The 14,654-nt window shown below is 47.3% G+C and overlaps 1 protein-coding gene across 9 annotated transcripts in view; it reads left to right on the top strand.

Moving 5' to 3' along the window:
- LOC142889457 (calcium-activated potassium channel subunit alpha-1a-like) overlaps positions 1 to 10,893 on the top strand; it is a 75,832-nt gene extending 64,939 nt beyond the window's left edge. For 5 of the 9 annotated variants that reach the window (XM_076028207.1, XM_076028208.1, XM_076028210.1 and 2 more), the window contains 10 exons: positions 406 to 529; positions 864 to 1,088; positions 1,684 to 1,876; positions 2,964 to 3,077; positions 3,391 to 3,483; positions 4,522 to 4,652; positions 7,076 to 7,270; positions 7,878 to 7,996; positions 8,085 to 8,297; positions 10,492 to 10,893. In XM_076028207.1, coding sequence (XP_075884322.1) covers positions 406 to 529; positions 864 to 1,088; positions 1,684 to 1,876; positions 2,964 to 3,077; positions 3,391 to 3,483; positions 4,522 to 4,652; positions 7,076 to 7,270; positions 7,878 to 7,996; positions 8,085 to 8,297; positions 10,492 to 10,513 — 1,429 coding nt within the window. In that variant the 3' untranslated portion in view covers positions 10,514 to 10,893. The remainder of the gene's footprint in view (positions 1 to 405; positions 530 to 863; positions 1,089 to 1,683; positions 1,877 to 2,963; positions 3,078 to 3,390; positions 3,484 to 4,521; positions 4,653 to 7,075; positions 7,271 to 7,877; positions 7,997 to 8,084; positions 8,298 to 10,491) is intronic. The other 4 variants (XM_076028209.1, XM_076028213.1, XM_076028212.1 and 1 more) reach the window with 1 other exon arrangement.
- The last annotated feature ends 3,761 nt before the right edge of the window (positions 10,894 to 14,654 follow it).

Below are 14,654 nucleotides of genomic sequence, written 5' to 3' on the forward strand. Positions count from 1 at the left end.
CAGTATTTGGGGTTGAGCGCCAAATGCTGCTGCCCACCGCTCCCTCAGGGGATGGGTCAAGTGCCGAGGACAAATTACTGGTAACTTAATCTCCACCCTCGAAACTCCCTTGTTTTTAATAAATGAAATGCGGATGGTTCAACATAGCATCAGCTTTGTCAGGAGGCTGCAAACAGAGGGCTAAGTATGCTGACTTGTGGACAGATAATAAATCGGTGATAGTGATACAAATTGACGTCGTTAGGATGGGATGAACTCTGAGATTGAATCTTCATGAGTGGAGAAAGTCAACAGCCCTGATATATCAGCGCAGGACTTTTCTAGTAAAACTCAAAGAACTTTTTCATTTCTTCTGACAAATCCCTTTAGCAATCTCCCACATCTCCCTCTCTCCTTCCACCCCAGACACGACCCGCTGCTCATCCCAGGCAACGAGCAGATCGAGAGCATGGACGAGAACGTGAAGAAGTACGACTCCACGGGGATGTTCCACTGGTGCCCGTCCAAGGACATCGAGAGAGTCATCCTGGTGGGTTTTCTGCGGCTCCGCCCTGCACACTGCACGTCATCGTTCGCCCCTGACTCACCCTTCACCCCTTCCGCCTCCCACCTCCGGGTGACAGATGTGTCACATCGCAGCAGCACCATCGGAGGCTGACGGGGCTCTTAAACACTCTGCAACGAGCTGTTGGACGCGTCACTTGCTGTGTGGGCCGCGCTTCATAAAGCACTTTCTGTTCACGCGCATGTGCCATTTTTCAAACGGCTGTTTGATGTGTTTTCATGGATGAGCAGCCGAGAAGAGAGAACCAGCTGATGTTTCTGCTCTCTCTCTCTCTCTCTCTTTGTCTCCTCGTGCTCAGACCCGCAGCGAGGCGGCCATGACCGTCCTGAGCGGCCACGTGGTCGTCTGCATTTTCGGAGACGTCAAGTCGGCGCTGATCGGCCTGCGCAACTTCGTCATGCCGCTGAGGGCGAGCAACTTCCACTACCACGAGCTGAAGCACATTGTGTTTGTGGGATCGCTGGAGTACCTGAAGCGGGAGTGGGAGACGCTTCACAACTTCCCCAAGATCTCCATCTTGCCCGTGAGTGGGACAAAAACAGCCGCGCACAACAGTTTGTTTTCCAACTGCTGCAGTCCCGACTTTTCCTTCGATGCAGCTGTGAGCTAAGCGTAAAACAACTGTTGTGTGGGTCATTTTGAAACGCATCCTGAAAAAATGTTGCTGCTCCAATTTATTATGTGTTTTATGCTCAGCGAAAATCTGTAAGGATCGTAATATCTTTAATGTTGCCTCTTAAAAACCACGTTTGTATTTTTATTAACTTTATTTACGTTCGCTGTAGTTCCGCAGAGAGCAGCATGTTTAGCCCTCTGTTTGCAGCCACCTTGCTTAAACTGATGCGCTCTCGGAAGGAATTTGTCACATTGAACTGAATCTGAAGAAAACCACGTCCTCTTAAGGAGCAGTTGTTCCGGGCGCTCAAACCTGCAGACGTCACTGACTCTTGACACATAAAAGAATAATTTCAAGCACCAATTATGTTTCTGAAGTTGGCAGAGTGCTGTATTTTTTTCAAAAATATATTTATAAAATCCTGTCAAGGAAAATAGTATTTAAAAAAAAAAAGCATCCTAAAGGCAAAATGCTAAATAATCTCCTTCACGTCTCTTCAAAGGGCACTCCGTTGAGTCGGGCGGATCTGAGGGCCGTCAACATCAACCTGTGCGACATGTGTGTCATCCTGTCGGCCAATCAGAACAACATTGACGACGCCTCGCTGCAGGACAAGGAGTGCATCTTGGCGTCGCTCAACATCAAGTCCATGCAGTTTGACGACAGCATCGGGCTCTTGCAGGCCAACTCGCAAGGTAAAGGCGATTTGGCGGTCGTTGGGTGGGTGGAGGCAGGGAGGGGCGGGCTGGGAGGAGGGAAGGGTGGGCTGGGGAGGGGGGGTTGGGCGGGCGCCCTATCATGGTGGAGCGCGGCAGCCGGGAGGGACGGGAGCCTGGCACGGGAAACATCCCCTCGGTGAGGCTGCAGCTCGGCCGAGCCGCCGTCACCGCGCTTGACGCTAAACCTCTGTGACGCTTCCTCAGGTTACTGTAACAACTGGTTTCCTCACAAACCTAATTGGTGGCAACAAGCGCAGCGAAGGCACAACACGCACGCACACGCACAAAGAGCTCCACCTGCCTCGCATTTACTCCCCTCGTCCCTCCATTTCAAGGAACAAAACTAATGCATAACGTGTCTAATGTATGAATATTGCATGTCGCCGCTGCCGAATCGTAGCTTCGCTCACGCTCAGCTTGACGCGGCCTCCAGTTAATGGTCATTGTGTAGCGTTAGCGCCATGCTTTTAGAAACCTTTCTGACCTGAGGAGGGGGGGTGGTGAAATGAAAAAAACAACAAAAAGAAAAGAAACACGCTTGCCTGGTGCGATGATTTCTCTAATCATCATGTGTGACTTCACAATCGCCTCAGTCAGCAGCGGGTGATGGACGTCCGGCCCGCCGCTTATGTATAATACATCAGCGTCACCGATTTTAATGTGCTTACTTGTCAGTCTGAGGGAAAGCAAGAAACGTCAGTTGGGTCTCGATCCAATATCGCTTCATATTTCATGGCCGCGTGACGTTTCCCCCTCACTCTCCTGCCTGTTTACGTGCGTCTTGTGTGCGTGTGCATGCAGTCGGAGAGAAACAAAATGAGCCGCGTGTCACATCTATAATACATGGAGTAATATCGGGGGGAGTGGGGGGGGGGGGGGGGGGGGGTCACCAGGAGTGACAGCCGCGTTGGCAAAACTCTGCACAAGCGGCGGTGCTGATCCGCCCGACTGGAAGCCGCCTCATGAAGAATGAACTTTACCTCTGAGGGATGACTTCTCTCTCTCGCTCTCTCTCTCGCTCTCTCTCTCTCTCTCTCTCCGTCTCTCTCCCTCTCTCTCGAAGGCTTCACGCCGCCCGGGATGGATCGATCCTCTCCAGAAAATAGTCCCGTCCATGGATTGGTCCGGCAGTCCTCTGTCACCACCGGAGCAAACATTCCCATCATTACTGAGCTCGGTACGGCTCTTTTTTCTCTCTCTCTCTCTCTCTCTCGCTCGCTGTCTCTGCTCTCCTCACCACCCCACACAACGTGATTGATATGTCAGCGCCCATGTGTTTTTTTTTTGTTTTGTTTTTTTTTACTCTCTTGTTCAGAATAAGCAGTTGAGTCATGTTATTTTCTGGAATTACAAGCTGTCGACACTTGATTAACACGATGAAACAAGGAGCTGTTTGTTTTGATTTTGTTTATCCCTTGTTGACGTGCTCCCCTCCGTAACGTGTTTCCCTCCCCTCTTCCCTCCCCCTCCTCCAACACTTTTTGTCTTAGCGCCATTAGCCAAGCCAGGCAAAAAGCCGCCTGCGATTTCATTCAGTCAGGATAAAAGCAGTGGGACCAGCATACAAATGATAACGGAGCTGGGTAAGAAGCGCCTCTGTCCTGCCGCTGCAGTTCTGCACATCGGCTTCTCCGTTTGATTTTCCCTCCGGCTGGACGAGAGGCTCGCTCCATTCCCATGGCATCACTTTGAGCACGTTCCACTCTCGGTTCTGGTTGGAATTGCCTTGTCTTGTTTTTTTGGCCTCCCCCCCCCCCCCCCCGCCTCCTTTATCTCAAAGTCACTTCTCGTTTCCCCCCCCGCCCCCCTGCGCCAGTCTTTTTCTTTCTTCATTCTTCTCAGAATTGCGAGACCTTTGATTCCCTCTCGAGTCCTCGTGGCGGTTTTCACACAGCATCTTCTGTCGGATCAGATTCTCCGACCAGTGCCTCTCTTTCATCTCGGCCCCGCTGATATGACTGACGTTTGTTTCTGTCCTCGCAAGAGGGAGAGCTCAGTTTCTCCCTCCCAATTCTTTTTTTTTCCCATCATTACTTTCTCCCTGGCTACTGCATGTGTTTTTCTCATGCACGCTCAGAGACATCTTCAAAGAGGCTTCTGGGCCATTTGAGATGCTTTCATTTGTTTTGACATGCGGGTGGAAGTAATTGGGAGCGCTGTCTTGGATTTGCAAGACAAACAGCGGCGCTGCGGCGTCACTGGCACCCGACTGCAGGAGGCCTCCGCCACCGTGCACGCCGCCATCAGCGTGTGCACGTATGGCCTGGATATGGAATGTTGCAAATACCAGACGGGCTCTTCATTCCAGATGCTGGAAAGGAAAGGAAAGGAAAAAAAACTAAACGAAGCGGATCAATTTTGTCACATTCAGAGGGAGGAAATGAAGGAGACGTCGTGAAACAACATTTCCTGACGCAGTCCATATCTGCAGCTGCTGCTGTGTTCAGCCACTGCACCTCCATGTTCTCTTCACCTCAGTATGCTGTTGGATGTTTGCTCAATCGCACGCAATCCATGTATTTCTTTTCCCTTTTCCTCCTATGAGTGCACTCTGAACGCAAAGAAACAAAACAAAATAAAACATTTTTTAAAGTGTCACACTGAAACTTTTTCTCCTGCAGTCAACGACTCCAACGTGCAGTTCCTGGATCAGGACGACGACGACGACCCAGACACGGAGCTGTACCTCACCCAGCCGTTCGCCTGCGGCACGGCCTTCGCCGTCAGCGTCCTGGATTCCCTAATGAGCGCCGTGAGTCTCAGCAGACTGGCGGCAAAGAGAGAAAAAGAACTCCTAATTATTGAGGGGAACAAATTAAAAAGCAGTCGAGCCTCATGCTAGCACATTTTTCTTGAGGTGAAGTAATAGTGGGCTCATTCCTTCTCTTTTCCTGAGATCACAGAATAATATAATTTATTATAGCATATTACTACAATGTTGCCTTATCATAGCACCATTAAAGCTGAAGATTACTTTTTAGATTATTTTCTTTTGTTCAGACAAATAAGTTAGGACCTAAGGATGTTACCTGCTTGACAGTCTCAACTGTGACTCCAGTCTTCGTCAGAAGCATCATCTGACGTGCTACTGATGCGTCCATTAACAGCTGGCCAACTGGAGTCACAGTGAAAACTGTCAAGCAGGTAACATCCTTACATTCTAAATCAGGGGTCACAAACCTTCCTGGCACTGAGAGCTACCAGTTTGCTAGATTCTCCTGAAATAACAAACTCTCTGAGTTATATATTATTATTAATGGTACTCTACTATGTAAAGACACTTATCAAGCTCATGAGTTCTCAATGATGATCAAAAACGACTTAACAAGGTCGGATTAAAATTAATTTTAGACGCAGCTCAACGAGCTGTGCAATTTTTCGAACGAGTCTGCGGGCTCCTCATGAGGTGCGTGGGGGCTACCTGGTGTCACCACGTTGGTGACCCCTGTTCTAAATGATTTGTCCCAACAAAAAAAAAGAAAATAAGAGTAATCTATCAGTGAAGACACAATGAACATTTTTAGTCTTGTAACATCTCAATGTTTTCTTGAAGCGCAGAAAACACTGAGCTCCAGGCTTCCCCTGTTTGACTTGGAGTAGAATTTGATTTGCTGTGTGAGATGCTGCGTCATGTGACTTATTCAGGTACATTCAAGTGCCTGCAGCCACCTCTGGAAAAAGACAGATTAATATATCTCTCTCACACACACACACACACACACACACACACACACACACACACACGAGTTAGTCCTTTTTTGACAATCCCACTTGGTGTTGTCCTGCAGTAATGAGAGGATGAGGTAATTATCTGACCTCAGGTCAGCAGAAAGAAACCAGGTAGCAGCCCATCCAACCCCCCAACCCCACCCCTGTCTGTACTCCGTCACTGCAGCCTCCCGGCTCTAACTAGGCGCTGGAACGAGAGCGTGACATGGCGTTGGAATTTGTAGCAGCCATAATGGCTCCGCTTGTCTACCTTTCACTCCGAGTGAGGCTCGGAACAAAGCCGCCACAGCGGCGCAGACAAAGGTAACGGCGGCTAATGGACAGGCCTCATCCATCATCTTAATCAATGGCGCTTGTCAGCCGGGCCGAGTGAGTTGTCACCGCCGCCGCCACGAGCGCAGGGAGACGAGAGACTGCGGGGGAGAGAAGGGCAAACGTATTTTGTCTCCTCGGAGTCAGCCAGGCGTTAACTGTTGGTCTAAATGACTTCACTGCTCGTACAGATGATTTTCTTTCTTCTTTTTTTCTCCCCGCGCGCACATTCACACACACACGCACACACACACACACACACACACACACACACACACACACACACACACACACACACAATTGTTTGCTCCTTAAGTACTAGGAGTGTCAACAGTGGAATGTTGCCGGTGTCTCATCCTGGTAGGCCTGGGTACCATTTAGAGTGTTTTATGCTTTAAAATCAATTTCAGCAACAATTCAGCAACAAATACAGTGGAATTGAAAACTTCAAAATTCATTTTTGCTGGTGATTCAAATCAGGATTTTGTTTGTTGGGGTACGCTCCTTTGCCGCGACATCCTCGGCACAAATGTTGCATTTTGCTTTGTTGTGATCCACCTTCATGAAGTGGAGCCACTTTAGAAACTTTGGCAGGACGCTAATTTGTCTTTAGTTCACGCTTCTATAATGTAAAAGCGAATCACTTTAGATTTTGACATGCGTATGTCAAGTGATGATTGGCTTGCAGACACTAAGATACTTTATTTTTTCCACAATGTGAAAAAATAAATTTCAAAAGAAGAAATAGAAATGATTCAAAACAAAAATAAAATACAATAGGAATTACGAAATAAGAAATAAAGATATGTACAACTATATTTGCAATGTAGTTTCAGGTTTGGTTCCCAGAGTTTGATAAAATCTTTTCATTTGTCCATGGCAATGTAGGTTCATCTTCCCAGCGCAATACAGTCAGAGAGCTCCTTACTTTCTTTGACATCGGAATTTTGCACTGAAAGATGATTAATTTTTCGATATTCAATAGGCTTGGTGCATTGTGGTTGGTGCTACAGATGCACTCAGCCCTTCTCCCTGGTGACGGTGGAAATAACCTCCAGTAGCTCAACTCGGTTGTGACTCTGCTGCCGTCTTGCTGAAGGATTCATGGTCTCCCTTCCTCCGTCACTCCCTCAGACGTACTTCAACGACAATATCCTCACCCTGATCCGGACGCTGGTCACAGGCGGCGCCACGCCGGAGCTGGAGGGTCTGCTGGCGGAGGAGAATGCGCTGCGGGGCGGCTACAGCACACCGCAGACCCTGGCCAACAGGGACAGGTGTCGCGTGGCACAGCTGGCGCTGTACGACGGGCCCTTCGCTGACCTCGGGGTAAGCGAGCGATCTTGTCAGCCCCCGGGGGGGCTGCGCACGTCCACGTGGGCTCGCCACGTCGGTCTGTGGGGATTCAGATGGAAGACGGCTGTGGTAGCAGAGTGAGAGGGATTAGCGGCGAGGGTTTGAAATCCAGGGTTTATTTTCTGCTGCGTTTTGGGTTTTACTCAAATTCAGGAGTCCTGCCGAAAAATCTGGAAAAACTGCATTCAATTTGAGATTTGCAGATGTTGGCTGTGTATTTTAACTATTAATCTCTTTCAATCAGGACTCCTGTGGGGTAACGTCGCACAATTATCTAAAAGAAAATTCACTAGATGCCAGAAAACACACAATATTTGCCCTAATCTAGTTTCGGAGGATGAATTCATATTGATGGGAACCTTTCTGTCCTTATAGAGAAGAGAAAAGTTGTGTGGATTCAATTCAGGCTCGTCGTATAATGATGTGCAACAATGCGCACGGCCACTACATTCAAATGAGTGCACTTTATGTCTTGGCTTATTGCCACTTTGCACAACCATGCCATTAAGTTTTTTTTATTTTATTTTTTATTTTTTCCCCCGATGCTTGCACGATCGCCCTCTCTCGCTGTCTCTGGCAGGATGGCGGTTGCTATGGCGACCTCTTCTGCAAAGCCCTGAAGACTTACAACATGCTCTGCTTCGGCATCTACCGTCTCCGAGACGCGCACCTCAACTCTCAGAGCCAGTGCACCAAGCGGTGAGTGCGTCGACCGGTGGCTTCGGCCCAATCAAACCTCTCTGGTGCTCTGCAGGCCTCTGACGCACCTCCTCCACCTCCCCCACAGGTATGTCATCACCAATCCCCCGTACGGGTTCGAGCTGGTGCCCTCGGACCTCATCTTCTGCCTGATGCAGTTTGACCACAACGCCGGCCAGTCGCGCACCAGCCTGTCGCACTCGTCCCATTCCTCCTGCAAGAAGAGCTCGTCCGTCCACTCGGTGCCGGCGACCAACCGCGCCAACCGCATCAAGAGCAGAGACTCGCGGGACAAACAGAAGTAGGTGTCCACCCCCCCTCCCCCCTCCCCCCAGACTGTCTGGGTCCGTCCTGTAGTTTCCTGTAGAGTCCTCTAGGGGTGTCCAACAGTCGGCTGAGTGTGTGCACAAAAACAGGAGTTTATTCCATCTAAACTGCAGTTTTTGACCTTAAAGACTCTCAGGTTTCGTTGCTGTCAGAGGAGGATTTGAGCAGCTCGCACTCACGGGTCAGAATGTCGGGAACAACGGGGAGAAACCTCGGAGGCCTGACTTACTAAAGGTTGTGTGTAAACCGCGTTGCTCTGTGAACTCGGCGGCCAACAGATTCTTTGTTTTGAAATGAGGAAACCAAAAATGATGAAACAGTGAAACTGTTTCTCCACAACCTTTCAAATATGGATAAACAACAAACAACACCATTGTGAATTTAAAAAAAAAAAAAACTGTCCGTTGTCTGGTTTATTTTGACATGTGCATAAATGCAGAGCTTTTTGTTGTCGTGACCAGGAACCTGAGCTCCAAGTCAGGATCTCTGATTGGCTGTTTCAGTGTTGGACATCCATGAATACGTTTGAAACAACCACATGTTGGTGGTTTGGCTTCTCTACAGAGAACAAAACTCAACATTAAGTTCTCCACTTTCCCGCCTATGATGGTCGTTTTAACTTCAGTCTTTTCCATTTGCTGCAGTGCCGCGTCCCTCTGTGTATGAATAAAGCAACGGCAAAACGTATTGCTCAAGTGATTCCTGTCTTTGCTGTCAGGGAGAAAAGAGGAAGTGGCAGCGGGTGATGTAGGAAGTTAGTTTGGCATAAAAAAAACTTGAAAAACGATGAAAGGCGATGACGATGAAGAGTTTTCTGGGTCACAACAAAAAAACGTGTTGAAATTAAGAAAACACATTTCCACACACAATTGTCCCCAGTTTATGAAAACTAAAATCAAGACAAAACAAATAGCTGTTTTGTTTTTTTTCTCTATTTCTGAATGGTAATGGAGAAATGGCTCATTTCCAGATTTAGGTTTTGGTTGTAAATTTGATTTGAAATATAAAAACTCATCTCGGAACGAACAAAACTGCGTCTGTCAAATGGACCAAATTACAAACTCTCTGTTTAGCACATTTACTTTTCTGAATTTGCTGCACAATCCCCTGAAAGGAGTTGATGCAAATAGTTTCATTTTGTTATTATTCAGTTCCTCAAATTTTTTTTATTCATTTTTCTTTTAATTTCTTTGTCTCACAGAATGTTTGCCAGCCTGCTCTGTGAGCTCCTCCAGTTCCGTGCTGACAAAATGGATGTGTCTGCAGTGCACTTTAACAAACGCGTCCTGAGGCCTGGTGATGAGTTTGCGGTTCGCTCACTGCACAGTTGTTTGCAGCCCAACAGCAACTCCAGGGGGCGATGTCGACAAAGTGGCACTATTGTAAACAACACAATACCCTGAATGCCCATGAGGTCGCGTCCATCCCTGACCTCCGACCCCTGACCCTTGAGTGAAATCTAACTGGCTGCAGTGTTTTTGAGTTGGTGGGCATGAGGATCAAACCGTTACTTTTCCACTCAGGTCCTGACCAGCTTGTGTTGGACGAGTGTGTACAGTACAGTACTGTACAATGTTGGCATATGTATAATGCACTTTAGCACCCCGGGCCGGGAGTCACGCTGATGAAAATGCATGAGCGCAGGCGCTGCCAAGCGGGCCGGCGGCCAGCAACGGCAGGCAGAAGAAGAGAAAGTTGCATCCAGCCAAAAGCCTGAAGCCCCGGCAGGCGACGTCAGAGCCGCTCTGACAGTTCTGGAAAGGCCAGAGTCACTTTAAAAGTTGCTGCAGTGAAGTGGATGAACTGGTGAGCTGCAAGTCCGCTGGCCCACTTCAAACTAATGTTGCAGTACTGGAGATTGGTCTTGGTCTCGAGACCACTTCTTAAGGGTCTCCGTCTCGTCTCGTCTCGGACTCTGAGGTCTCGTCTCAGTCTCGGTCTGGACGGACTCTGGATTTTTAAAACTTCCTGGTTTGGAAGTTGATGGGTTATTGAACCAGTTGCTGCTTTAAGACTGGAAACACTTTGTAATTCGGGTTGTTGGCCAAAGAAAAAATCCTCTACGTGAGATTTCACCTCGTCAGGCCAGCTTCAAGCTTCCAAAACTGAAGTTGGGCCGCCGTCAGTAACGTCTCTCCTCATCGTTCTTCTTGTTGTCCCCTTCTCAGAAAAGACGTGGTTTACAGATGAAGCCGCAGGAGAAGCTCCAGCTGAGGACCAGCAGACCGAGCCGGCCCACACTCTCGCCCTCCACCCTGTCAAATCAGCGAGCCGCTCCATCCCACCAATCAGAGAGCTTCAGACATGAACCATCTCTCTCACTCTCTCTCATTGTCTCTCTCTCTCACACACACACACACACACACACACACACAGCTGAGTGACTCTCCAGAAGGCGGGGTCAGACCGGCAAACACTGAAGACAATCGCAGTCAAACGTCGCCGCTCCTCTCACGTGGATGATTCCCGCCGTCCCTCTGGTCAAAGTTGCCTTTGGATCAGCTGTGGCTCCACCACGACTCGCAAACAAACGTTCTACCGTCCACCCGCCGCCGCAGCCGCAGCCGCAGCCGCAGCCGCAGCCGCAACCGCAGCCGCAGCCGCAGCCGCAGGGCCACGGCGTGCAAAGTGTCCGACGTGCACTTCCTGCGGTCCGGCCCGCGGCCCGCAAGCTTTTCGGCCTTATTCGTCTCCGCCCACGTCATCTCTTGTCTCATCTTTGCCTTCTATCTCTCGGCCGTTTGTCTCCAAAGTTTCCATGTTGCAGTTCGGTCGGATTTTTCGGAAAAGTTCGAAGGCCCCCGACGGTCCAAATGTTTGGCTTTCTAATTCTTTTTCTTTGTCAGTCCTCGATAGCCAAATGTGATAGAGCTGTTTTATGATGAAAGTGGAAAGCAAGTAAATAAGTAAATAAAAAAGCCTCATGTCGCACAAAGTGGGCTTCTGTAGCTCCTCCACTGGCTGTAAGCACTGCCTGACACAGGATTGTCTTGGAGGCTGTGACTCCATGACCAATCTGAAAAAAAAAACCCAGAAACTTCATTTTGGCAAAAAAAAAAAATGCCAGGAGACAGCTCTATCATTGAAAATTAGATTTGGCTATTTCACGACGGTCTGCTCGTTCTTATTGTCACGGTTGTCATTCTCAGTCGTTGTCGCTTTAAATTCTTTTCAAATCACCGTCGGGGACGACCGCCACGCCGACTTTCCCTCCTCGGGAAGCTGCACCCCAGTCCACTTTCAAAGAGGTTCGGACCTTCAACCTCGGTCCATCATGTGCCAGGCAGTGCTGAAGCCAACGGAGGACTCCAGAAGACCCACTTACTGCGAAAAGAGGCTTCCACCTCTATGGATTTTTTTTTTTTTTTTTTTTCTGTTTAGTTCCAATTTCACCTTCATCAGGCTGCAAATCCCTGCTGACAACAAGAAACAAAACAAAACGAGTCTTCAATCTATTTTGAAGCGGCCGGTCGTCGACGCAATGAGCGAGTTATTCAAGGGGACGAAAAGAAAAAAAAAAGCTGTAAATGTTCATGTAAAATACTTCTCTGTGTGTTCTTGTATGACATTCTCGTGGGGCTTGAAGGACGTCCAAGTCCGGTTTGTAATACTTTATGTGATTTTTATTTATTTATTTTTTAGCACACTAACTTGGAGATACAACGACAGTGCTAAGTTGATATTTCTGACTGTGTCATCAATAACGCGATAATAAATGAAGAAGAAGAAGGAAAACAACAACACTTTGGCTCCGTTGTCTCACACAAATGGGCCTGTACAAAAACAAAATGTATATGACTTTATTTTGTATTTTCACAAATTAAAAAGATGATGTATTTGTGTTCAACCTTTTTGAGTCACTTTCATAACTTAGATATCATAATACTAATTAATTTTAATCATTTTTAAATGGTTTTGAATCATTTTAACCAAACATTCTAAACTGACTTGACCGCAGTTTTCTAACAAAAACCCATCTTGTCAAAAAACGCCTCAAACACCAGAAAAAGTCCAAAGATTTAATTTGACATTTTTCAGAAAGTGACTAAAACTAAAACCCAGAATTTTTTAAGTTGGATCATAAATAAGGCCTAAATAAAAAATAATGCTCTAAAAAAAATAATGGGTAAAACAGAGAACCTTCAAAACAAAAGTTGTTTTATTCACGGCTCAAACACAAACACCCCTGAAACATAAATGCAACTACAAATGGGTTCAATAAAGCATCGGTTTTCGCAGAGGGCTGTAAACAGAGGGCTAAACATGCTGCCCCTCTAGAACTAAAAAAACAAAGATAAAAACAGCAGGTATTCGAGACCTTTCAGTGAAATTAAACGTGCAGCCACCTCAGGACGTCTCTCTCTCACACACACACACACACACACACACACACACACACACACACTACGGCACACTACGGTCATGGATGATAGTTTCCATGACAATGCGGCGCTCCCAGTGCAGGATAAGCAGCCATCCTTCTCCCAAAAGCAGAGGGTCATTACAGCGGCTTGTCAGATCGATGCCCAGAGTGTCGCGGCTGATTAAGGCGTCCCCTCTTGCCGCTGACACCCTGTCAATAGTGGCGGGGCCCATGGCGGCGCTCTCCCACCATTGGAGTGAAATGCCCATCAGTCAGGCAGCTGAGCCGGACTAATGATTCCCTGCGCTGCCCATTAGAGTGACATGACAATTTAATCCTGTGGGCCAAAGGCAGGAGGAAAAAGTGACCTTGGTGCTTTGTATTGAGGCTGAGGCAAATTGACAGCAGCAGATAAATCTTTACCCAGGGCTATTAACAGAATTAAAGAAGAACAACAGAGGGCAGAGGGCCATCTCTCTCTCTCTCTCACCCTCTCTCTCTCTTTCTCTCTCTCTCTCTTTAACTCGCCCGCCCTGCTTCTCCACCACACTGGGAGTCAAACGCCTGAGTTCTGAATCACACTGTTCCATTAGCACATTACTCATAATCTTTGTGAATTTTATCCTGATGCACTGTATGGTGAATCGTGTTTCCCCCAAATCTTTAAACAACAGGTGACTTTGCTTCGCTGAGTTGTCAGAGCCGTTACAGCAGGAAGGGATAAAAAAAACAAAACATTCTGTGATAATATTGGGATGTATCATAAGAACTAATATCTGAAAAATAATGATGTTTTTTTTTTTTTTTTACTTTGCAGCAGATTATTTTGTGTGCATTCCACATGTGATGCATTTGTTTCCTGCAAACCAAAGGCAGACATCAAGGGTTATTTTGCATCATCATCATATTTACGGGGAAATTACAAAACAGAACACAGAAAAAGGCTCTGTCAGTATATGTGAGTGTTTGGCTCCAAGCTGCTAGTTGGCGGTGACATTTCAACACTGGTGGCCAACATAAAGTCGCTCGCACACTAACACTACACACCGCCACGCTTTCGACAGGGTGTTAGTTGAGTGTGTGAATCGCCATTGTCGTCGTCGTCGTCATCATGAATATTTTGATTTTGTTGTCATTTCAAGTGCACAAACAGCAATCTGCATTCTTGCAGAACATGCTTCACACACTGACAATTCTAGTAAAAAAAAAAAAAAAAAAAAAAAAAAAGGCTGTATTTTTGTTGTTGTGATTTACATCCAAAACAAATACCAAAAAGCAAGAAAAAACCCAAAAAAACAACAACCAACAGCTACGATTGATCTGCACAGAAACAAAGAGGTCCGATAAAAAGCTCCAGGCCGCATTCTCCTCGGCTGCGCTGCCACAGCGGAATATTGAAAGTGGATATTGCTTGAAGCGGCAGGCTTTTTCCTTGTCTTCTTTTTTTTCTTCAGATGTTCAAAGTCATCCCAGCATGGCCCGGGGGCAAGGTATATTGCCTTGGACGTCTATCTTAAGGCGATGAGAACATTGTCTACATGCTTGGAAAAAGGCCATGTGTTTACACAGATGTTTGGAGCTTTTAGCGCACATGTCTTCCTGCAGCGAGCCGCACCGCCATCTTTTGTGCCACGGGCTACATACATTTTGCATTAGTTTACCCTTTGATACAGAAATGAAAGAGGGCGGCGGTGGCGGCGCTCGTAGCCTGGCATTTGCAGCGAGCGAAGACAAAAGGTACGACTCTCTGCGCGGCCCATCTTGAATATCTTAGAATCTGATTAAAAAGCGGCAGGGAAGGAGAAAAAAAAAAAAAAAACTTTACACTTTGGTCCTTTACAATTCCCTTAGTAGTTTTTGACACGAGGCATCTGCATGTTTTCACTGGAGGGATGAAAGGACTGGGAAAAAAACAGCAAACAGGCGAGAGATAGAAATGTTCAAGCCTGTTGTGGAGGACAGATTTCT

Source organism: Nelusetta ayraudi, unplaced genomic scaffold, assembly GCF_046127955.1.
Source record: "Nelusetta ayraudi isolate G7.1 ecotype Tasmania unplaced genomic scaffold, CSIRO-AGI_Nayr_v1 ptg000022l, whole genome shotgun sequence".
Classification (NCBI taxonomy): Eukaryota; Metazoa; Chordata; class Actinopteri; order Tetraodontiformes; family Monacanthidae; genus Nelusetta; species Nelusetta ayraudi.